General features: G+C 42.9%; 1 protein-coding gene across 2 annotated transcripts in view; it reads right to left on the minus strand.

Annotated features, from left to right (window-relative positions):
* Positions 1-24,977, minus strand: part of CHRNA4 (cholinergic receptor nicotinic alpha 4 subunit) — a 69,570-nt gene that overhangs the window by 33,152 nt on the left and 11,441 nt on the right. Inside the window, exons 2-4 of one of the 2 annotated variants that reach the window (XM_039335797.1) lie at positions 24,199-24,350; positions 2,701-2,745; positions 500-609 (exon numbers count right to left, since the gene is read on the minus strand). In XM_039335797.1, coding sequence (XP_039191731.1) covers positions 500-609; positions 2,701-2,745; positions 24,199-24,350 — 307 coding nt within the window. The remainder of the gene's footprint in view (positions 1-499; positions 610-2,700; positions 2,746-24,198; positions 24,351-24,977) is intronic. The other variant, XM_039335798.1, reaches the window with a different exon arrangement.

Here is a 24,977-nt window from a genome sequence, read left to right on the forward strand (position 1 = left end):
GTCTCCTATTTTTCCTATAACAACACCACCACTGTGAGGTAAGTTGGGCTGAGAGAAGAGTTACTGGCCCAAAGTCACCTAGCCGGCTTTCCTGCTTAAGGCAGGACTAGAACTCACAGTCTCCTGGTGACTGACCCAAAGTCACTCAGATGGCTTTATCTTTCTATTTGCACTTACTAGATTTTCCTACATGATTTGTTTTATTTTGACAAGATTTCTGTCTATAAAGGAAATTGCTTAGATGTTTCTCAACCTTGACAATTTTAAGGCATGTGGACTTCAACTCCCAGAATTCCACAGCCAGCAATGCTGGCTGTGGAATTCTGGGAGTTGAAGTCCACATGCCTTAAAATTGTCAAGGTTGAGAAACACTGGTAGAGAATCTCAATGTGTCCTTCTTGGTTACTGGAGCCCGACCTCTGCAGAAATGCTTTGTGTTTCCAGGAAGACAAAATAAAACCACAGCCCTAAAGGAAAGACGCTCAGCATATGCTCTTACTTGTTGTAAAGTACTATGTCCGGTCTCCAGATAAGCTCAGATGGGATTCGTATCGACGTAACATTCTCATATTCTTCAGGATCCCAACGTAACTTGTAATCATGCCACTCCTAAAAGGCAGGAAATACCAGATGAATAATTAGACCCCCGCCCCCAAAAAAGAAAGCAATATTAATGATCAAATTCTGAAGTCAGAACTGAAGAAGCTTCTTGGATGAGAAGTGAAACATTGTGAAAGAAAAACAAAGGAATTCCAGTTGAATTTTTGAAAAAAGCACCTTGGGGACCACCGTGGCCTGGATGATTGAGCCTCTCCATAGACATCAAACTTTGAACACATTTTATGTCAGGCATATAGGAGCAAGGAGAATGACTGCATCCATGTTTCTCATGCTTAGCAATTTTAAGACATGTGGATTTTATCTCCCAGAATTCCCCAGCCAGCGTGAGAAATATTGACCTATACTACAGGTAGTCTCATTAGTTGAAATATAACAAAAGCTTTTGGAATCTGGGGACAGGATTTATTCTCAATTATCGCTCAGAAATCCCTTCACCTGGAGGTTGTGAAAAGAGACCATTAGGTTATATTCTGGTTTCCTCTGAACATATGAATGAGGTCACCTCCTGGAAACCCTTATAGGAATGTACTAAGTGGGTTAGTTGAAGGGAGGAGGAGGAGGGGGGAGGGGGGAGGAGGGGGAGGGGGAGGAAGAGGAAGCCATGGAGGGGGTGGAGAGGGAGGAGGAGGAGGAGGAAAGGGAGAAGAGGAGGGGGAGGAGGAGGGGAGGAGGAAGAGGAAGGGGAGAGGGAGGAGGAGGAGGAGGGAGGGAGAGGAGGAGGAGGAAGAGAGGGAGAGGAAGAGGAGGGGAGGAGGAGGAAGAGGAGGGGGAGGCAGAGGAGGGGGAAGAAGAGGAAGCAGTGGAGGGGGGGAGGAGAGGGAGGAGGAGGTGGAGGAAGGGGGAAGAGGAGGGGAGGAGGAGGAAGAGGAAAGAGGGGAGGAGGAAGAGGAAGAGGAAGGGGGAGGGGGAGGAGGAGGCAGAGGAGGGGGAAGAAGAGGAAGCAGTGGAGGGGGGGAGGAGAGGGAGGAGGAGGAGGAGGAAAGGGAGAAGAGGAGGGGGAGGAGGAGGGGAGGAGGAAGAGGAAGGGGAGAGGGAGGAGGAGGAGGAGGGAGGGAGAGGAGGAGGAGGAAGAGAGGGAGAGGAAGAGGAGGGGAGGAGGAGGAAGAGGAGGGGGAGGCAGAGGAGGGGGAAGAAGAGGAAGCAGTGGAGGGGGGGAGGAGAGGGAGGAGGAGGTGGAGGAAGGGGGAAGAGGAGGGGAGGAGGAGGAAGAGGAAAGAGGGGAGGAGGAAGAGGAAGAGGAAGGGGGAGGGGGAGGAGGAGGAAGAGGAGGGGGAGGAAGAGGAAGCAGTGGAGGGGAGGAGGAGGAAGAGGAGGGGGAGAATGAGGGGGAGGAAGAGGAAGCAGTGGGGGAGGAGGGGGAAGGAGGAGGTGGAGGAAGGGAGGAAGAGGAGGGGAGGAGGAAGAAGAGGAAGGAGAGGGGAGGAGGAGGAGGCAGAGGAGGGGGAGGCAGAGGAGGGGAGGAGTATGAGGAAGAGGAGGGGAGGAAGAGGAAGCAGTGGAGGGGAGGAGGAAGAGGAAGAGGAGGGGAGAAGGAGGGGGAGGAAGAAGAAGCAGTGGGGGGAGGAGGGGGAGGAGGAGGAAGGGGGAAGAGTGGAGGAGGAAGAGGAGAGGGAGGGAAGCAGTGGGGAGGAGAAGGGAGGGAGGAGAAGGAAGGAGGAGGAGGGGGAGGAGGGGGAGAAGGAGGAGGAGGGTGGACTTCAACTCTCAGAATTTCCCTCAACAGCCATAGTGGTTGTGGTATTCTGGGAGTTGAAGTCCACATACCTGGAAATTGCCACGGTTGGGAAACGCTGGATTTATTTGGAATTTTAAGAAGTTTATGAGACAGCTTTCAAAAACAAGAGCCAGACTGTCTGGACCAAGTCTTTTTAATACCCATTTACATAAAGGTAAATGAGCAGGAAAATTTCTGGATATTTCATGTCATTCCTCACCCTCAAAAAGGGTGATATTTGTAGAGGGAAACTCCTCACCATCCCTCCCTCCACCCACATTTATGCCTCCTTCTTTCTGAGCTAAGTAGGAGCTAGATCTCTGGAACGTGGGGGGGGGGGAATAAGGACATCTTGGTTGACTCACTTGTTTTACCCAAACATTGGTGGTCATCATTTGGTTCTTTTCATCCTGAAAAACAAGAAAAACAGAATAGTTGTAAGAAAGCCACCAATATTCCCCAAAGCTCTATAAGCTTTTGCTGATGCTGTAATCTCACTAATATCTGCAGTAGGAAATAGGCGGTCCTTGGTGATCTCTGAGCTTAGTGGAATTTTTACACACGTTTCGTTACCAAACTAGATAACATAATCAGTGTTAGAAGGTGGTGGGGGCTGGATTAACACTAGGCTAAAAAGCAAGCCATAAATAACAACCCAATCAAGGAACTACCAAGGACATTTCTACCAAGACTGACAGGACAAACCGCTTGTATATAAACAGAAAGCAAACGCCACTCCCTTCTAAAATTGATGATGTTACTTAGCTGGGTAATGAAATGTCTGCGAGACGTTTCATTGCAAGCTCGGAGAACATTAAGGATCCCATAGTTCAGTCTTCTTTCGGTACTAAGATATCAGTCAAAAACACAGATGTTGCCAATGCTTAGCAGAATCTGTATTCCATGGTCCAATCGAACATCTTGATCTTACACAGCTTTTTAATTGCTTGCATAACTCCAGCTCTAGACCTGGGTGCAACTCTCATTGTTGCAGCTGGTCACCTCCAACTAGACACTTTCAAATACACTGGATTGTAAACCCCATCACTCGCAGACAACATTTTAAGTAGCTAGGAATAATGGGAGTTGTAATCCAAGGACCCAGGGGAGAATGGCTCGCTGAAGTCATCAAAAGAGGTCCAGCATTCATCGATCAAGATTTTTAAGAAGAGAGTGGACAGCCATTTGTCCGGGTCAGGAGGAGGAGGAAGAGGAGCTGAGCAGAAGGAGAAGATGAGGATGAGGATGAGAGGGAGAAGGAGGAAGGAGAAGGAGGAAGGAGAAGAAGGAGAAGGAGAAAGAGAAGGAGAAGGAGAAGGAAAAGGAGAAGGAGAAGAAATTCTAAATCAAAGAAGATGACTAAGGAACACTTTCTGCTTAATGAGACTTTGGGAGGAGGAAGAGAAGGAGGAGGAGGAAGAGAAGGAGAAGGAGAAGGAGAAGGAGGAGGAGGAGGAGGAGGAGGAGGAGGAGGAGGAGGAGGAGGAGGAGGAGGAGGAGGAGGAAAGAGAAGGGGAAGGAGAAGGAGAAGGAGAAACCTTCAGACCCAAGAGGAGATAAGGCCCAATGAAAAACCGGGCATTTCCCCCCCTCCCAAAGCCTTTTGTCATTCAGCTAATAAAAGAAACACTCCACTCCAAAATTCACAGAAATCCACTTGTCCTTCGAAAGAAACTTCTAATGCAAAATTCGCCTTTGTCAGACTGAGTGAGAAGCAGAGGAGAAAAATTATTTCTGAGTCCGTGTTTATACAGTTCATTTAACACATGCATATCTTATGAAGTCTGCCTCCTTTTCTCTCCTTCTCGCTTGGTGATGCATAAGTAGACGGTCTCTTCCCCTTTCCACGCATTCTCTCCTTGGAGATAGTCCACTTTTCTTACAGGTTAGCTCTCCGATGCCTTTGTTTTGTTTTGTTTTGTTTTGTTTTGTTTTGTTTTAAGGGCTAACAATGCAGAGACCTAATCTGTGAGCTATTAATATTCAAAGAGCCTTCTGGCTCACAGTAAGAAATTATACTCTGGACGAGCTAATTCAATTGTCTTAGTCCATCGCTCAGGCTGGGCGTATAAAAAAATAATAAATCGATAAGCCGCAGATAATGGTCTTGAATCTTCTGAAGTTGAGCTGAGCTCACGGCCTCTCGAAAGCAGATTAGCAGCTATGGTTTCAGAAGGACTGAATCACTGGATCATTTTATCTAGATCAGAGGTACCCAACCTTTTGGGCACCAGGGACCAGTTATGTGGAGAGGGGCTTTTCCACGGACCGGAGGGGGCGTAGTTTTGTGTGCTGCCTGCATCCCGCGGATGGGGCTTTCCTTGTTTGTGCGGACCGGTTGCTGGCATGCCGCGGCCCGGTACTGGTCCATAGCTCGGGGGTTGGGGATCCCTGATCCAGATCAGGTTTTTTTCCAGTTTACAAGCTCCTAATACATGTAGTCCTTGGCTTATGGCCACAATTGACCCCAAAATTAATAATAATAATAATAATGATGATGATGATGATGTCCGAAAAGTCATGGGAACACAGGGTGGAAAGAATTGTTGAGAATGAGAGAGTGAAGATCTTGTGGGACTTTCAAATACAGACAGATCACCATTTGGAACAGAACATACCAGATATCACAGTTGTAGAGAACCAAAGCGTATAGCTGATTGATATCGCTGTACCAGGAGATGCCAGAGTCAAAGAATAAAAAACTGGAAAAAAATACAAAATATCGCGACCTGGGCATCGAAACTGTGCGATCGTGGATGAAATGTGTGAAACAGTGGTACCCATTGTCATCGGGGCATTGGGAACTATGTCCAAAAACTTTGTAAAATACATCAAGAAACTGCAGCTTCCTGCAATAACTCCAGCAATGTTACAAAAAACTGCGCTACTCGGAACATCTTATATTTTAAGGAGGTACCTGGTTGATACCTAGGATGCTGGTAGCAACCCATGTCAACCATCAGCGCCAGCCAATTTGAATGTTCAGTTGGCTGAGTTCATGTCTAATGAATAAAAGATAACAACAACAACAACAACAACAATAATAATGGTGGTGATGGTGGTGGTGGTGGTGGTGGTGGTGGTGATGATGATGATGATGATGTTGGAAGGGATCTTGGAGGTCATCTATTTATGTTGCTAAGCAAGACAGTTAAGTGAGTTTTGCCCCATTTTATGACTTTTCTTGTCACAGTTGTTAAGTGAAATGCTGCACAGTTGTTAAGGTAGTAACCGGGTTGTTAAGCGAATCTGGCTTCCTCATTGACTTTGCTGGACAGAAGGTCGCAAAAGGGGATCACATGACCCCGGGACACAGTGACCGTCATAAATGTGAACCAGTTGTCAAGTGCCCAAATTTTGATCACGTGACCCTGGGGATGCTGCAATGGTTGTAAAGTGTGAAACACGGTCATAAGTCACTTTTTTCAGTGCCATTCTAACTTCGAACAGTAACTACATGCATTGTTGTAAGTCAAGGACTACTGTGCTTAACCAGTCTCATCAGCTCGAATCTACTTGTTCATTCCCGCTAATTCTCCCACCCATAGTTGGCCTACTATAACCCTCTAAAGGTGAGCACAATGGCAATAGCAATAGCACTCGGACTTATATACCGCTTCACAGTACTTCACAGCCCTCTCTAAGTGGTTTACTGAGTCAGCATCTTGCCCCCAACAATCGGAGTTCTCATTTTACCTACCTCCAAAAGATGGAAGGCTGAGTCACCCTTGAGCCGGTCAGGATCGAACTGCCGAACTGCAGGCAGCCGGCAGTCAGCAGAAGTAGCCTGCACTACTCCATTTTAACCACTGCGCCACCAAGGCTCTTTTATAATCTGAAGAGTCCAGTCCCAATGATCGGAAAGAATTAGCAGGAAGAACATCCTTGCCTAGTTATCTCTTATTTTTCGATAACAAATCTGGAGAAAAACTGTAATGTTTCTTTCCTTCTTAACACAAAGTCAGTCAACACGTTGAAGAAACCTTAGCCACCATGAACAGGAATCATCGAATCATAAGGCTGGAAGGGACCTTGGAGGTCTTCTAGTCCAACCCAATGCCCAATGCAAGAGGCCTTATACCATCCCAATCAAATGGTTGCTCAGTCTATTTTTGAAAGCCTCCAGTGATGGAGGACCCACAACTCTGGAAGGCAAGCTATACCACTGTTCTCGCTTAATTGTTCTCACTATCAGGAAATATTGCTGTAATTCTGGTTTAAGCATCATATGGTTTAGAACTTGAATCACTGTATTTAACTCAATTTTTGCTATAATGGAATGGAATGGAATGGAAAATAAGAATAGAATAGAATGGAATGGAATATAAGAATAGAATAGAATAGAATAGAATGGAATGGAATGGAATGGAATATAAGAATAGAATAGAATAGAATAGAATAGAATAGAATAGAATAGAATAGAATAGAATAGAATAGAATGGAATGGAATGGAATGGAATATAAGAATAGAATAGAATAGAATAGAATAGAATAGAATAGAATAGAATAGAATAGAATAGAGGAATGGAATGGAATGGAATATGGAATGGAATGAAATATAGAATAGAATAGAATAGAATAGAATAGAATAGAATAGAATAGAATAGAATAGAATAGAATAGAATAGAATAGAATGGAATGGAATGGAATGGAATGGAATGGAATGGAATGGAATGGAATATAAGAATAGAATAGAATAGAATAGAATAGAATAGAATAGAATAGAATAGAATAGAATAGAATGGAATGGAATGGAATGGAATGGAATGGAATGGAATGGAATAGAATAGAATAGAATAGAATAGAATAGAATAGAATAGAAATATTATTTATTGGCTAGGAATTTGTCTCCAGTGCTTAAGCTCTCAGTGTACATACAAACAACAAAGTGATACGTCATAGATCATAAATCATAAGATACCATCATAAATGATAATATCCAAACAAGAAGTGATCAATCATAAGATACCAATAAGAGAAGGTAGTAGGAAAGATGAGACGATGAGAAAGATGAGAAGATGAGAAGGCTAATGCCAACACATCCTTACTACATGGGTAAATATCTTTCGGCATAAGACAGTGCTGTGGAAATTAGGTGTTTAGCAGAATTAGCCTCTCTTTTTAAGTACAGGCCATCCTTAAACAAGGGTGTCCTTAACCTGAGGACTTGCTCTACATGGTTTCTAGAACCATTTTATCTTCAAGATTCCGGAAGCAAGAACTATGTCATAGATCCTAGTGCATCTTTCGTCTTAGATGCTCTCATTGTAGAAGCATCGATCCACGCATTTCTTCATAATGTAAGAAAGTCCATCTTGGGGAATGTACCAGAGCATACATCTGCATCAATTATTCAGGACAAGTCAACTCTTAACAACTGCAGCCTGGTTTGCATTTCTCGGGTTGACTTCATTTCCCACACAGGAGGAAATGAGAGACGACCGTTTCCCACCATCTCTGATTTAATTGTAAACGATGACCTCTTTGTCTCTGGGGTGGTCTTTGGATATCCATCGTTTGCTCCTTATTCGTGCTTTCTTCAAGAACGGAGTGGTTTGGTTTCGTGGTGTCTCCCTTCCTTTCTCGGCATGTACGAGCTTCCTTGAAACTTTTCAGGGTTGTGCAGAAACCAACCGCAAATCTCCTGCTCTCTTTTAACCTAAACAAATCTATTTGCAAAATGTATCTCAAGAGGAACGCCCTCATTGTGCAAAGAGAAGCCTCTTCACCTCTGCCGAATGACTGCTGGGAAAAGGAACGAAGATTCACCTGTTTCATTCTGCTAACAGGCAGAACACAAAACATAGAATAACAGAGTTGGAAAGGGTCTTGGAGGTCTTCCAATCCAACCCTCTGCTCAAGCAGAAGATCCTATACTAGTGATGGGGAACCTTTTAGAGACCGAGGGCCCCCAAACTACCACCCCCACCCCTGTCCTATACTCCGCTGTGCCCACAGGACCACCCACCACCTCCACGGACTGCCACAGATCACCCAGGCAGCCCAGCAGCACCATGGTGGTCATGCCCTCCGCCGGTGCTCTGCAGCATCATCTGCGTGCGATGGGGTGCAAGGGCGGAGTCTTGTCCCCGCTGCCTGGCTACCATACCCTTGGCTGCGCAGCATTGTGTGGGCCATGCCCGGGGGTGACTCTCCTCCGGGGGGTGCTGGTGAGGAGGGGGGCATGGGATGAGGCGGGGCTGGGATGACGGTGCATGTGCCAACAGAGAGGGCTCTGAGTGCCGCCTCTGGCACGCGTGCCATAGGTTCACCATCACTGTCCTATACCATTCTGGACAAATGGCTTGTCCAGTCTCTTCTTGAAAACTTCCAGTGATGGAGCACCTGCAACTCCAGGAGACAAGCTATTCCATGATTTAATCCAGGGGTCCTCAAACTTGGCTGGCTGGGGAATTCTGGGAGTTGAAGTCCACAAGTCTTAAAGGGGCCAAGTTTGAGGACCCCTGGTTTAATCATTCTCACTGTCAGGAAATCTCTCTTTGCTTCCAAGTTGCATTTCTCTTTTACAAGCTTCCACCCATTGCTCCTTGTCCTGCCCTCAGGTGCTTTGAAGAATAACTCAATCTTCTCTTCTCTGTGACAGCCCCTCAAAGTACCAGAAGACAGTTATCATGTTCCTTCTAGTTCTTCTCTTCGATAAGCTAGACATAGCTAGCTCCCTCAACCTTTCATCATGTGATTTAGCCTCCAGCCTCTTTGTGATCTTGTTGTTCTTCTCTGCACACTTTTTGGGGTCTCGGCATCTATTTTGTATTGTGGTGACCCCAATTGGATGCAGTATTCCAAGTGTGGCTTCACTAGTGCAATATAAAAGCGGTACCATCAGCTTGTGTGATCTTGATGCTATCTCTCTGTTGATGCAGCCCAGGACTGTGCTGGCTTTTTTGGCAGCTGCAGCACACTGTGAGCTCATAGTTCCCACAATACTAACTTATGTTTAAGTATATTTACCCATGTAGTATGGCTGTATTACTTTTATCCTTCTCATCTGTTCCACTACCTTCTCTTATTGATATCATTATTATGATTATTATTATTTTGATATATGATTACTTTATTGTTTTGCATGCACACTGAGAGCTTATGCACCAGAGACAAATTCCTTGTGTGTCTAATCATACTTGGCCAATAAAGTATTTTATCTTCTATTATCATAGTTAAGCGGTGGTCCACTAGGATACCTAGATCTCTCTCATGGTTACATATAAACGAAATTACATGCTTCCTTTAAAAATATTTATCCTAAGGTGATTCCTAAGGTGATGTCAAGATGTTTCTGTGCACAATGCCAGCTACTCAACGTATGCCAATCCTGCCTTCCTGCATTTTACACCTTGCCACTATGTGTTGGACTGTCTCTAAGGCCTCTCTGCATAGTCTACACTTTGGATCAGGTGTATAGTATATATACTATACATATACAAAAGCAAAATATCTCTATTTCTCTTTCTGGTTTCCAGCATATACAACAACATAACAAAGGCCAGACTAGATTAAGTGTCTCCTCCTCCTCCTCCTCCTCCTTCCTCTCCTCCTCCTCCTCCTTCTCCCCCCTTCCTTCCTTCCTTCCTTCAACTAACCCACACAGTACATTCCTATAAGGGTTTGCGGGGGGGGGGGTCTCATTCATATATTCAGAGGAAACCAGAGTATAATCTGTCTCTTTTCACAACCTCCAGGTTAAGGGATTTCTGAGCGATAATTGGGAATAAATCCTGTCCCCAAATGTTATGGGGGAGATGTAGATACTTAGGGCTCTGTGTCTTTCTAATCCCATCAGCTCCAAGCTTCCTGGCTCCAGTCTTTCTAAAAGGATTATCAAATCTGCATTTCTACAGAGCTGGTTTCTGCTTGGGGCAGAGAGACTTGTGTGTGTTGGGAGGGGGGTGTGTTTCTGCCTAAGATTTTCTATTATTCCTTTAAGAAAATATATTCTATTTTTTTTAATATCCCCCAAACTATTTCCTTCTCGGGGGGGGGGGGTGCTGTCTTCCCACAAAACCGTATTTTAAATTCCAGAATTGAGAGAAGCATAGCCTGGATATCGTAGATCATAAGATTGGAAGGGATCTTTAAGGTCTTCTATCCAGCCCTCTACCCAAAGCAGGATCCCCACACAGCCTTCTGGGCAAATGGAGATTCTGTTAAAGTCCAAATGGAGCACCCATGACTTCATCAGAAAGGCTGTTCCATTGCTTCATAGTTCTCACAGTCAAGACATTCTTTCTTATTTTGCATGCTCTGTCTCTGTGGATTTTCCACTCGTTGGTTTTTGTCTTATCCTCAGGGGCGGTAGAAAATAAACCCATGCCTTCTGCCCTATGACATTACTTCATAATATCAGAAGCCTTCCGTTGGCCTTCTTTTCGTTAAGCTAAACATACCAAGTTCCTTTAACTGTTCTTTCTAGGATTTAGCCTCCAAGCCCATTACCATCTTGGTTACCCTTCTTTCCACATCTTGTTTTGTATTGTGCTATCCATAAATACCAACAGTATTATAGATGTGGTCTAACAGTGCAATATAAACTGGTGATTTTTTAAAAAAAAAATAAATCTTGATTACCTCTATTGATGCAGCCCAAAACTGTGTTGCTTTTTTTTAGCAGCTGTAGCACATTGCTGGCTCATCCTTAATCTATGGCCTACCAAGACCCCCAAATACTTCTCATAAGTATTACAAGTAGTCCTGAACTTACATCCATTCGTTTAGTGACAGTTCAAGGTTACAACCCCACTGAAAAAAGTGACTTATGACCGGTTTTCACACTTATAACCGTTCACAGCATCGCCATGATCACATGATCAAAATTCAGAACACTTGGCAACTGGCATGTACTTATGACAGTTGCCTTGTCCCGGGGTCATGTGATCACCTTTTGTGAGCTTCTGACAAGCAAAGTCGATGGGGGGGAGCCAGGTTCACTTAACAACCATTTTACTAAACAAACCTCCAGCAGCTTTATTTCATGACCGTACCGTACTTCAGAATGCAGGTGGTTCTTGAGTTACAACGGTTCATGTAGTGACCGTTCAAAGTTACAACGGAACTGAAAAAAGTGACTTATAACTGTTGTTCGCCCTTACAACCATTGCAGAATCCCATATAATCAAAATTCAGATGCCTGGCAACTGGTTCATATTTATGAGGATTGTGGTGTCCTGGGGGGGTCACGTGATCCCCTTTTGTGACCTTCTGACAAGCCAAGTCAATGGGGCAGCCAGATTCACTTAACAACCATTTTACTAACTTAACAACTGCAATACTTAACAACAACTGATTCACTTAATGTTTGTGGCAAGAAAAGTTGTAAAATGGAGCAAAATTCACTTCACAACCCTGTTGCTTAGCAATGGAAGTTTTGGGCTCAATTGCAGTCATAAGTTGAGGACTTCCTATATCTCTAAATCAGATACCATCTATCTTGTACTGAGTAGAGTAGAGTAGAGTAGAGTAGAGTAGAGTAGAGTAGAGTAGAGTAGAGCTGGAAGCAACCTTGGAGGTCTTCTAGTCCAGCCCCCTGCTCAAGCAGGAGAACTTATACCGTCTCAGATAGGTGGGTGTCCATTTTTTTCTCCAGTTGTGGAGCGCCCACAATTTCTGGGGTAAGCTATTCCATTGATTAATTGTCCTCACTGTCAGGAAGTTTCTCCTTAATTCCAAGTTGCTTCTCTCTTTGGCCAGTTTCCAATCATTGTGCATCTGTTTTTTTTTTCTGCCTAAATGGCATCTCTATCTCTCTTTTTATTTTACTAAACCCTATTTCCTTAAAGCATACTGTGCAACTTTTGTCGATAAGGAAGTTTTAAATCAATAGGAGATTGAAAACAAAGCAATAGAAAGAAGAGCAAAGAGAACGTCCTCAATGGTCATTAAGAGGTTGAGCTATTCACACAAGACCGAATTCGTGAAGATCTGTGCATTTGATAAAAGTCTTGAAGGAAAAAAAATTAAACAGTCTATGGCTGTTATCAGACCAATCTTGGTTTCCTTCAGAGAGATTTAATCTCTTCACGGGTAGATAAATTTCCAGTAATGTTGCGTTTGCTTTGGAATAAAAATAGACAATTGGCGATGGAAATTCAAGGTTATAGAAGCAACAAGAATAAAAATATCGAAACAGATTCGTCCTTTTTAAAAACCCAAGTCGGCCATAAATAAAGCAAGGTTAAATCATAAAAGGATTTTCTTCTTAGCTAAATATGCAACAAAATATAGCAGGGTAAAACACAGAGATATGAAATTTCCATAACCGCTGTTCAAGTGGGCAGTTTCAGCTGGACTGTTAAATAAAAAGTGACGAGAAGTCCTAAGGCAATCTTCTCCTTGGCATTCTAGGTTTTTTTATATATGGAACCAGAAGAACATTTACAAAATACAAAAACACTTCATGGACTTCTCTTAGAGGACCAACAGATCAGATTTCGTGGGATCTTTTAGCTTATTGTTATCTTGCAGACATTTCGTTACCCAACTAGGTAACGTTATCAGTGCCCGAAAGGAGTGGGGTTTGCACTGTTTACAGGTAGTCCTTGACTTGCAATCACAGTTGAGCTCAAAATGTCCATGGCTATGCAAGACAGTTATTCAGTGAGCATTTCCCATGTTATGACCTTTCTTCCATCATTGTTAAGTGAATCACTGCCGTTCTTAAGTGGGTAACATGATTGTTAAGTGAATCTGGCTTCCCCATTGATTTTGCTGGTCACAAGTTCACAAAAAGGGATCACATGACCCCGGGACATTGCAACCGTCATAAATTTATGCCAGTTGACAAGCATTTGAACGTTGACCATGGGAAGGCTACAACAGTCATTCAGTGTGAAAAATGGTTATAAGTCCCTTTTTAGCAGTGCCATTGTAACTTCAAATGGTCACTAAATGAGGAGCAACTCAGAACTAAAGAGAAATTTCCTGACAGTTAGAAGAACAATAAGCCAGTGGAACGGCTTGCCTCCAGAAATGATGGGTCCTTCATCAATGGAGGTTATTAAGAAGAAAGAAGAAATGTAAAAAAGATGTTGAGACTCTAGAAAGAGTACAGCAACAAAGATGATTAGGGGACTGGAGGCTAAAACATATAAGGAACGGTTGCTGGAATTGGGTGTGTCTAGTTTAACGAAGAGAAGACAAGGGGGGATATGATAGCAGTCTTCCAATATCTCAGGGGCTGCCATAAAGAAGAGGGAATTAAGCTATTTTCCAAAGCACCTAAAGGCAGGACAAGAAGCAACAGATGGAAACTAATCAAGGAGAGAAGCAACCTAGAACTAAGGAGAAACTTCCTGACAGTGAGAACAATTAATCAGTGGAACAGCCTGCCTCCAGAAGCAGTAAATGCTCCAACACTGGAAGTTTTTAAGAAGAGACTGGACAGCCACTTGTCCGAAATGGTATAGGGTTTCTTCCCTGAGCAGGGGGTTGGACTAGATGACCTCCAAGATCCCTTCCAACTTTACTACTATTACTATTACTATTACATAAATTGAACAATCCTTTGTCTGAAATGGTATAAGGCAGTGGTGGCGAACCTATGGCACGGGTGACAGAGGCGGCACTCAGAGCCCTCTCTGTGGGCACGCGCGCCATCGCCCCAGCCCTAGGCCTTCAGCTGGGTTTTATAAAGCCTTTTTGCTTTAGGCCTCTGCCACCGTGTGCAAAAAAAAAAAAAAAAAAAAAAGGTTCAATCAGTCAATTTCAATTTCTCGCAGGAAAAAAAAAGATCTTGCAAAGTTGGAATTGATTAATTGAATTTTTTAGTCCCACCCAGTCTGCCGTTACCACCGCGGCCATGCCCACCCAATGGACCATGCCCACCCAATGGACCATGCCCACCCAATGGGCCACGCCCACCCAATGGGCCACCACACCCACCCAATGGGCCACACCCACCCGGCACCCGACGATGCATAAGTGTGTTTTGGGTTGCAGTTTGGGCACTCGGTCTCTAAAAGGTTCGCCATCACTGGTATAAGATCTCCTGCCTTGAGCTGGGGGTTGGACTAGAAGACCTCCAAGGTCCCTTCCAACTCTGTTGTTCTGTTATTCTATAAAAAACAAGGCCAGTAGGAGGACGCTGCAACAGCTCCCATGCTGCCCTCCAGTTGTGCTCAAATCCCATCATCCCCAGCCAGCACAGTGCTTGTGAGCAGGAACTATATCTAAAGGCAGGAGATTAGCAACTGTGCTACCTTACGTGAAGATTTAACCCAGTGGAGGCCTGTGTTTAGAATTCATTTTAGATATGTACGTAATATTATTTTATTATTCAGGGAATAGTGGATAAACATAGCCTGCGGGGAAAACATAAAGAAAACAATTCAGCACTGTCCATTTAGTTAAGAAACATGATGTTCCGCAAGCTTTAAGTGGAAATTATTTTTTTACTTAGTAAGCAGCAATGTTATTTGATGACTTTTTGGAGAATGAATTAGAGATAGAGGTTCACTGACCACAATATTGGCACCATGTTTCCTAAAATGTTTCAGGTTAGAGACATAATGCTGGAAGGGAACTCAGAGGTCTTCTAGTCCAAACCCCTGCTGACCTTATATACCATCCTGGTCAAGTGCTTATCTAGTCTATTTTTGAAAGCCTCCAGCGATGAAGCACCCAAAACTCCAGCTGGTAAGCTAGTCCACTGATTAATTGTTCTCACTGTCAGGAAATTTCTCCTTATTTCTAGGCTGGATCTCTCTTTGATTAGCTTCCACCCTTTGCTTCTTGTCCTGCTCTCTGGTACTATAGAGCAGGGGTCTTCAGACTTGGCCCTTTTATGACTTGTGGACTTCAACTCCCAGAATGCTGGCTGAGGAATTCTGGGAGTTGAAGTCCACAAGTCATAAAAGGGCCAGGTTTGAAGACCCCTGCTATAGAGAATAAGCCAATCTCCTCTTCTCTGTGACAGCCCCCAAATACTGGAAGACAGTTATCCTGTCAGCCCCTAATCCTTCTCTTTGACAGACTAGACCAGGGGTAGGCAACCTTGTCTCTTTTATGACTCGTGGACTTCAACTCCCAGAATTCCTGAGCCAGCATGGCTCATCTTGGAAACCTCTCCCTTTCCCCTCAGCATGGCTGGCTCAGGAATTCTGGGAGTTGAAGTCCACGAGTCATAAAAGAGACAAGGTTGCCTACCGCTGGACTAGACATATAGGTAGTCCTGGACTTAGAACCATAACTGAGCCCAAAATTCCCATTGCTAAGGAAGAATTTGTTAAGTAAGTTTGTCCCATTTTACGACGTTTCTTCCTGCAATTGTTAAGTTAGTAACATGGTTGTTAAGTGGCTTCGCCACTAACTTTACATGTCAGAGACTCACAAATGGTGATCACATGACCCCCCCAGGACATTGCGACCGTCATAAATACAAACCAGTTGCCAAGCCTCCAAATTTTCATCGTGTGTCCATGCGAATGCTGCAACGGTCGTAAGTGTGTGATGAATGGTCGTAAGCCTGCTTTTTCAGTGCTGTTGTAAGTTTGGTCACTAAACAAATGCTTGTAAATTGCGGGATTTCCTGCCTTTAGCTCCCCAACTCTCAAAGTTAAGTACAATGACTACCAAAATGAGTAAAGTTCGCCGTATTCTCCTATTTTAAAAAGTTTGTTTTTACTGGCTTCTGGAAAAAGAAATGACATTGACTTTTTGCCATTCTGAAAAGAAAAAAATATAAAATTCAAATCTCCATAGCAACCTCAAATAAAGAATGCTGGGTCTTGCCCCCACCTCTAAGATGTGGGAGCAAGGTGCCTCTAAGCTTGGGCCTATGAATCATAAATTCCTCCAGTGGTTTTGAAAATTGGGTAGAAGTAACTCTTTAAACCACAGCAATAATTGCTGCCGACTTCAACCACACCGTTAGAGTGTTCCTAAACACGCCATAACCCCGTAAATGTTTAATAATGGTTGCGTTAAATCAGACTCTCCCAAAACGTGAGGCGTGCCTCACTTGAGGAAGTATAGACAAGAGTTCCAAGGGGGTGAAGAAACTTTTAATTGTATCTGGTTACAGTAAATCCACCTTTGCCAAAGTTTTGTTGCATTGTTCTCAGAGTTCATTTTGGCATTTGGATTTTTAGGAAATTAAAATTCTACTCAAGAGAGGGGTGATGGCAGAAGGTTTATGAACCCCAGCATTAAACAAAGATTGAAAAATGCAAAAACGTAGTCCAAGGGATAATTTTCAATGTATTCATTTTCTATATAAGGGTTTCTCCATCTTAGTCCCAAAGGTGTTTTTTTCTGAATAGAATAGAATAGAATAGAATAGAATAGAATAGAATAGAATAGAATAGAATAGAATAGAATGGAATGGAATGGAATGGAATGGAATGGAATGGAACGGAACGGAACGGAACAGATCAGAACAGAACAGAATAGAATAGAATATGGAGTGGAGTGGAATGGAATGGAATGGAATAGAATAGAATAGAATAGAATAGAATAGAATAGAATAGAATAGAATAGAATAGAATAGAATAGAATAGAATAGAAGCTGGAAGGGACCTTGGAGGTCTTCTAGTCCAGTCCCCTGCTCAAGCAGGAGAACTTATACCGTCTCAGACAGGTTATTGTTTAATATTTTCTTAAAAACTTCCAGTGATGGAGCGCCCACGGTTTCTGGAGGCAGGTTGGTCCACTGGTTGATTGTCCTCACTGTCAGGAAGTTTCTCCTTAATTCCAGGTTGCTTCTCTCTTTGATCAGTTTTCAACCGTTGCTGGAATTGACTTTGTTTTTTCCTGAAGATTTTGTGCATCTCCCCTAAGAAACTTCCTATTTTTTTCCTGCCTTTTTCTTCTGTGTCTTCTGTGTCCTGCAAAATTTACCTCATGATGTCCCTGTGTTACTGACTATCTTGTGTTGTTTCTTTCTGGATGACAACAAAGACTGCTGTAAATTTTAATATTAAATATATTTATAGATATAAAACACTACAAGTTTGCATTTGGGTCTCCGATTTCGTCTGGATAGATGCTGCACAATTCCATGACATTATTATTATATAAAAGTAAAAAGTACTGCACTGAAAAAAAAAACCCAGAAGTCGCCACTTTCCCCCCCCCCCCTCTGTGCTCTTTTTCTTTCTCTCAGTTCTCTAACTTTTGTTTTTCCTGCATTATAAAATAAAATGAAGCTTAATAAAAATTTATGGCAGAAGGGGAAAAAAAAGATGAAAATGAAGATTATTTTCCAAAAGCCCTCAGACTTTCTCGGAAAAATCTTCTGAGAGTTTTCAACCCTTGGAATTTCCTAACAATGCTCATATGGTAATTGTCCAGCAGAGTCCATGACGTAGATAATCATATTTAAATTTAATAACCATATTTTTAACAGCATTGTGCAACTTTACTAAATCACTTGGCAACAGTAATATCTGAAGACTGACAGATCCTGAAGTCTAACAGATTCTGCATGAATATTACACTATTCTACGTATTCAGTTCACAAATAATGTCAGAACTGAATCCAGCCCTAGCCATCCATCAAGAAACCAACACACTTTTGTTGTTGTTGTTGTTAGTTGCAAAGTTATGTCCGACCCATCGTGACCCTATGGACAATGTTCCTCCAGGCCTTCCTGTCCTCTGCCATCTTCTGGAGTCCATTTCTGCTTCCGTGACTCCATCCAGCCACCTCATTCTCTGTCGTCCCCTTCTTCTATTGCCCTCCATCTTTCCCAGCATTAGGCCCTTCTCCAGTGAATCCTTCCTTCTCATTAGGTGGCCAGAGTCCTTGAGTTTCAATGTCAGAATCTGGCCTTCTGAAGAGCAGTCAGGGTTGATCTCCTCCAGGACTGACCGGTTTGATCGCCTTGCAGTCCAGGGGACTCGCAGGAGTCTTCTCCAGCACCATAATTTGATTTACAACAGTTCGTTTAGTGACTGTTCCAAGATACAACAGCACTGAAAAAAGTGATTTACGGCCGGTGCAGCATCCTCATAGTCATGTGATCAAAATAGGGAAGCTTAGCAACTAGCTCATATTTATGACGGTTGCAGTCATAAATGTGATGTGATCCCCTTTTGCGACCTTCTGACAAGCCAGATTCACTTAACAACCATGCTATTAACTTAACAACTGCAATGATTCACTTAACAACTGTGGTAAGAAAGGTCATAAAAGGGGGCAAAACTCACTTAACCACTGCCTCGCTTAGCAGAGGTAATTCTGGGCTCAGTTGTGGTGACTAAAGTCGAGGACTAAATGTAGAAGAAACACAACCAGATAACTAGAAAGATCAGAGTTTGCAAAAAGAATTAACGTGAAAGATCTCTCCACTACGTCCCCAAATTAAGTGTACAGTCGAATCTAACTATATAGGTCTACAATACATTGGTTTATTAGAACTGAAGAAACAAACAAACAATCTTGGTTCTTTTGGATATCCCCACAAAGGAGAAGAAGTCAAATTGCAGAAGGAAATCAGTCAATTTCAATCTCACTTTGCCTCTGTTTTTTTGAATGAGCTTCATTCACCCTGCAGTGATTATAGCAATTCTGTACAGACACTCTTTCTACCTGTTTTTTTTTTCTTCCCAACTAAGAGAACAACGCTTGCACGCGCGTTTATGTTACTCAACCTCTTATGCATAATAAATGACAATGCAACTTTGTGCAAAGATCAATGGAGCAGACCTTCAGAAGGAATACTTGGCTATTTCAAGGTTTTCCTCCCTCGTGCACCATTAAACACACACACGCAAGCACACATGCACTAGGACTATAAGACAGTCGGTGGAGTACCAAAAGCACCCCATATTATATCCTCCATCATCCTCTCCTCTCCTCTCTCCCTCTCCTCTTCTCTCCTCTCCTCTCCTCTCCTCCCCTCCCCTTTCTTTTTCTCCCTCTTCTCTCCCTTTCTTATTCCTTCCCCTTTCCTTCTGCTCTCATTCATTCTTCTCTCCTTTTCTTATTCCTTTCCATTCCCCTTTCCCCCTCCCCTTTCTCCTTTCCTTCCCCTTCCTCTTCACCTTCACTTTCACCTTCCCTTCCCTTCAGCTGTCCTTCTATCTCTCCTCTCCCTTTCTTATTCTCTCCCTTCCCTTCCCCTCCCCCTTCCCTCTTCTTCTCCCTCCTCTCCAAAATCTTCATTTACACCAAATTTACACAGGGAAGCCAGGTTTTCTACACTCCCTCCAGAAATAGTTTAATCACAGCAATTACACCACTGTGATTAATCTGAGCGATTGGTCGCCCCAGCTGACGTCACCATGCCCCGTTAGCCTTACCTTGGCAGCAGCAGCCAAGGTAAGGCTAACGGGGCAGCGGCAGGCACAGGGAGGGTTTCTGGCACGCATGGGGCCTGGCGGGTGCCTTACCTGCCTGGGCTGGGCCAGCTGGTGGCCCAGCCGATGGTCGCCCTGTGCCGTCGCTGCCTCTTGCCAGCTAGGCCTCGGCCGGCGCAGGGAGCGGCACCACGCATGTGCGGCGCTCCCGGGCAGGGAAAGTCCTCGACTTACGACCAGTTGGGTAGTCCTCGACTTATGACCGGTTGGGGGTCGCAGCATTAAAAAGGCTGAGAACCACTGATCTAAGCCTTGAAAATTTCACTGGAGATTTCTGTATTCTCGTGTTTTGTTTTGTTTTGTTTTGTTTTGAATTTCAGGAAGCCCAAACTGTTCTGAAATGAAACCGCTGGCTGCCAGCTTCCCAGGCTCATGCATTACGCATGCAGTCTCATTTCTGTTGTGTGATTAATCTGCAGCCTTCACTTGAAAGTCCATCAGCAATCCATTCCATCGATTCTCAATTATTAAAACAATTCTGCCAAGTCTCCAAAACTTTTGGGGAGTGACTGGGCTCGTTTGAACTGAGTCGCTATCAAGGGCCCTCTCACAAAATGGCTGCCCTGGACAACGTGGAAACAGACACTTACTAGAAAGCAAAGCAGTCAAGTTGTCCCCCTCAAGTCCTTCTAGTTTCCCACAATGACAAAATTGAACACGTCACACATTTTTTTTCTGTCTGGTGGGCAGTTTTATAAAACAAACTCCCAGCAGCTTTATTTCATGACAGTACCGTACTTCAGAATACAGATGGCTCTTGACTTACAACAGTTCATTAAGTGGACGTTCAAAGTTATAACGGTACTGGAAAAAAGTGACTTATGATCATTTTTCACACTTAACGACCGTTGCAGCATGATCAAAATTTAGGCATCCGGCAGCTGGTTCATATTTATGATGGTCGCGGTGTTCCGGGGTCATGTGATTCCCTTTTGCAAATGTCTGAAGCAAAGTCAATGTGGGAAGCCAGATTCACTTAACAACTGAGTTATTAACTTAACAACTGCAATGATTAATATTATAACTATGGCAAGAAAGATGGTAAAATGGGGCAAAACTCACTTAACAAATGTCTCACTTAGCAACAGAAACTTTGGGCTCAATTGGGGTCATACGTTCGTACCTCTTTTTTTGACAATATTTTATTAAATTTTATCAGGGTAAGGGAAGACAAGGATCATTATAGGTAGTGGGATTTGGGATAGGGTTCAGGGGAGGGATTAGGGTGGGAATAGATACAACAATGGGGTTGCCCCCAATAACATTCCACACTTTAGCAAGCAAACTATCGTCCAGATACAAGTATTCAACAGAGTTAATTAATGTAATAATAAGTAACTGTCGTCAACAAAAATAGCAAAAATTATAAAACATATCAATTAATCAAAAAAGAAAGCCAATCATCTTAATCAATTTCACAAACAGTTTTCGTTAACTCATTTTGCTAAACATTGATAAAAATTTTTCCCATGTTTTAAAATAAACCTGAGTCTTCTTTCTCTTTAATCTCTAGCATTAATCTGTCCATTTCTGCACATTCTAGGATTTTCCTAATTATAATCTCATCAGATGGTACATCTTCATTTTTCCAATATTGGGCAAATGCTATTCTCGCAGCTGTCAATATATGTACTATTAAATACTCGTTCACTTTCCCGTAGTATTCCTAACAAGAACAATTCTGGCCTAAATTCTGTCTGTATTTTGGTCATCTTTTCCAGTCATGCATGAATCTTAAACCAAAATTTTTTTGCACTAGGTAGGACATACCCACCAGATATGATAATAAATACCTGGCTTTTGTTTACATTTCCAACAGTTATTCGAAACATTTTTTAAACATTTTCGCTAACCTTACTGGTGTCATGTGCCATCTATAATAAGTTCGCACCTCTTAATACAGTGTTTCTCAACCTTGACAATTTTAAGGCATGTGGACTTCAACTCCCAGAATTCCACAGCCAGCAATGCTGGCTGTGGAATTCTGGGAATTGAAGTCCACATGCCTTAAAATTGTCAAGGTTGAGAAACACTGTCTTAATACAAGGTGAACCAAATGTGTGCCTCTTCTCAATTACAGAGAGCAGCCTCCAGTTGTATTTTACATGTACAAATGTTAATATAAGAATTGATCTCCTGGATCAGCTTGCGTTTCCTGGCAGGAGCCAGCTACGAACCTTGGATAAATTCCCAACACGAAAACTCATCCTCTTATATTTAGAACATAGAACATACAGGATCCCTGGAAGGGATCTCAGGGGTCTTCTAGTCCAACCCCCTGCTCAAGGCAGGAGACCTTATACCGTCCCAGACTAGTTTAGGTAAACCTCCAGCTTATTTCTGTAAACCTCCAGTTATGGAGCACCCACAACTCCAGTAGGCAAACTGTTCCATTAATTAATTGTTCTGACTGTCAGGAATTTTCTCCTTAATTCTAGGTTGGATCTCTCCTTGATAAGCTTCCGCCCATTGCTTCTTGTCCTGCCCTCTGATGCTTTGGAGAATAAGTCAATTCCCTCTTCTATGTGACGGCCCCTCAAATACTGGAAGACACCTATCATGTCCTTGAGGTCCTAGTGCAGTGGTTCTCAACCTTTTTAATGCCGCGACCCCCAACCGGTCGTAAGTCGAGGACTACTCAACTGGTGCAGCACTGTTTGCAGAATGGGACTTTTGGCGGGCTCAGCAGGGCAGAGACAGCCTGGACAATTCCTATTGGCTTTTGAAAGCCAATAGAATTAGACTCTCTTCAAGAGAGTCTATTCTATTGGCTTTCAAAAGCCAATAGAATACAAGGGAGTAGCACAGCTAAGGAAAAGGGGGAAAAAATGGCGGACTGTGTTGTTTGGCGACCCCCGTGAAATGGTCGTTCGACCCCAAATGGGGTCCCGACCCACAGGTTGAGAACCACTGTCCTAGTGGATGATCACTTCAATATGAGCCAGCAGTGTCCAGCAGCAGCCAAAAAAGCTAATACAATCCTGGGTTGTATAAACAGAGGCATAGAATCAAGATCACGTGAAGTATTAGCACTGCTTTATAAAACCCTAGTGAGACCACACCTGGAATACTGCAAGAACCTTTGGTCACCATACTACAAAAAAGATGTTGAGACTTCGGAAAAAGTTCAGAGAAGAGCAACTAAGATGATCAAAGTCCTGGAGATTAAAACATATGAAGAATGGCTGCAAGACTTGGGTTTGGCTAGTCTAAAGAAAAGAAGAAACAGGGGTAACATGATAGCAGTGTTCCAGTATTTGAGGGGCTGCCAAAAAGAAAAGGGGATCAAGTTATTCTCCAAAGCACCAGAGGGCAGGACAAGAAACAATGGTTGGAAACTGATCAAAGAGAGAAGCAACCTGGAATTAAGGAGAAACTTAACAGTGAGGACAATTAACCAGTGGAACAGCTTGCCCCCATAAATCATCACTGGAGATTTTTAAGAAGAGGCTAGACAGTCACCTGTCTTGAGATGCTATATGGTCTCTTGCTTGAGCTGGACTAGAAGACCTCCAAGGTCCCTTCCAGCTCTATTCTATTCTATTCTATTCTATTCTATTCTATTCTATTCTATTCTATTCTATTCTATTCTATTCTATTCTATTCTATTCTATTCTACAATCTGTTTATTCTATTCTATTCTATTCTACTCTATTCTATGTCACCTCTAATCCGTCTTTTTGATAGACAGCACATACCTAGCTACCTCAACAGTGCATCATACAGTTCAGCCTCCAGATCTTTTATCATCTTTGTTGTTTTTCTTTGCACACTTTCTAGGGTCCCAACATCTTTGAAAGCGTGCAGCTTTCAATCTTCAACCTAGCCATAATTCTACCGATGTGTTCCTTTTTAAAAACACACTAAATTACAAGATGAATTCTGTTTATTCTTAGTAGGAAGATACTTTCAATCATTTTCTTGCCCCCCAAAAATTCAGGCCCCAAAATAAAAAAAATCTGGCAGTAGGGGACCAAGTTGAACTTGATTGATCTTGGAAGCTAAGTAAGGTCAGATTTGATAAGTACTCAGATTGGGAATAATCTACTAGGAAGCCTGAAAAAAAAAAGTGTCTTAGAAGGAGACAGTAGCATTCCCACAACACTGCCAAAAATCTACATAGATTCTACCAAGAATCCAATTCAATCAGAGCCAAACTTTATTTTTTAATAGTACTTTTTGGGGGGGAAATACTACATTGTGGATGTTGCGTTCATCAAGACATTGAATTGTACCAATTCTAGAGTGATATTCTAACACTCTAACAATATTCTTTGGCAACTTGAGGATGTGTAGACTTCAACTCCCAGAATTCCCTGGCCAGCCTTGCTGGCTGAGGAATTCTGGGAGTTGAAGTCCACACATTTTCAAGTTGCCCAAGTTGAGATATATTGCTTTAATTAATGTTCTGATCCTCATGTGCTACTTCCATGTTGGATTTCTGGTTTTTGTGAGAAGGTGCACTTAAAAATTAAAACTTTTGAGAAGAGAGATCATTTCTCACCACGCTAACCAAAGAGCCTCCCAGATTTAATTCCAGCCATACTTACAACATCTATAAGCTGAGCAATGGACAATCCAAAACGCACGATGACCACATCAGAAATATTAGCCACTGGCCTAGACCATTTGTTGTATCCAGAGAACAGTTTCTTCAGGAGACGTTCTTCAGCATGCACCCGTGTTTCTACGTGGCCAAAGGCTGTGGAGAAAAGAGAAATCCATAGGATCTATACATGACACAAATCTTAATATTTGAAGAGCCGAGGTAAGCGCAGCAGTTAGGGTGCAGTACTGCAGGCCACTTTAGCTGACTGTGTTCAGCAGGTCAGCGGTTCAAATCTCACCGGCTCAAGGTTGACTCAGCCTTCCATCCTTCCGGGGTAGGTAAAACGAGGACCCAGATTGTTGGGGGCAATGTAAATATATATATATATATATATATATATATATATATATATATATACATACATACATTGCTTACTGGTGTACACCGCTTAGAGAGTGCTTGCACTTAAAAGCGGTATATAAGTCTCATAAATAAATAAATAAATAAATATAGCTAGCAGAATAATAGAAGAAGACAGCTGGTAAGAGACCTTGGAGGTCTTCTCGTCTAACCCCTGCTCAGGCAGGAAATCTATACCATTTCAGACAAAGCCTCCAGTGATGGAACACCCACAACTTCTGGAGGGAAGCCGTTCCACTGGTTAATTGTTCTCACTGTCAGGAAATTTCTCCTTAATTCCAGGTTGCTTCTCTCCTTGATCAGTTTCCATCTGTTGCTTCTTCTCCTGCCTTCAGGTGCTTTGGAGAATAAGCTGACCCC

The sequence above is a fragment of the Crotalus tigris genome, unplaced genomic scaffold (genome assembly GCF_016545835.1).
Source record: "Crotalus tigris isolate CLP2741 ecotype Arizona unplaced genomic scaffold, ASM1654583v1 scf7180000017659.2616968, whole genome shotgun sequence".
In the NCBI taxonomy this organism is placed as follows: Eukaryota; Metazoa; Chordata; class Lepidosauria; order Squamata; family Viperidae; genus Crotalus; species Crotalus tigris.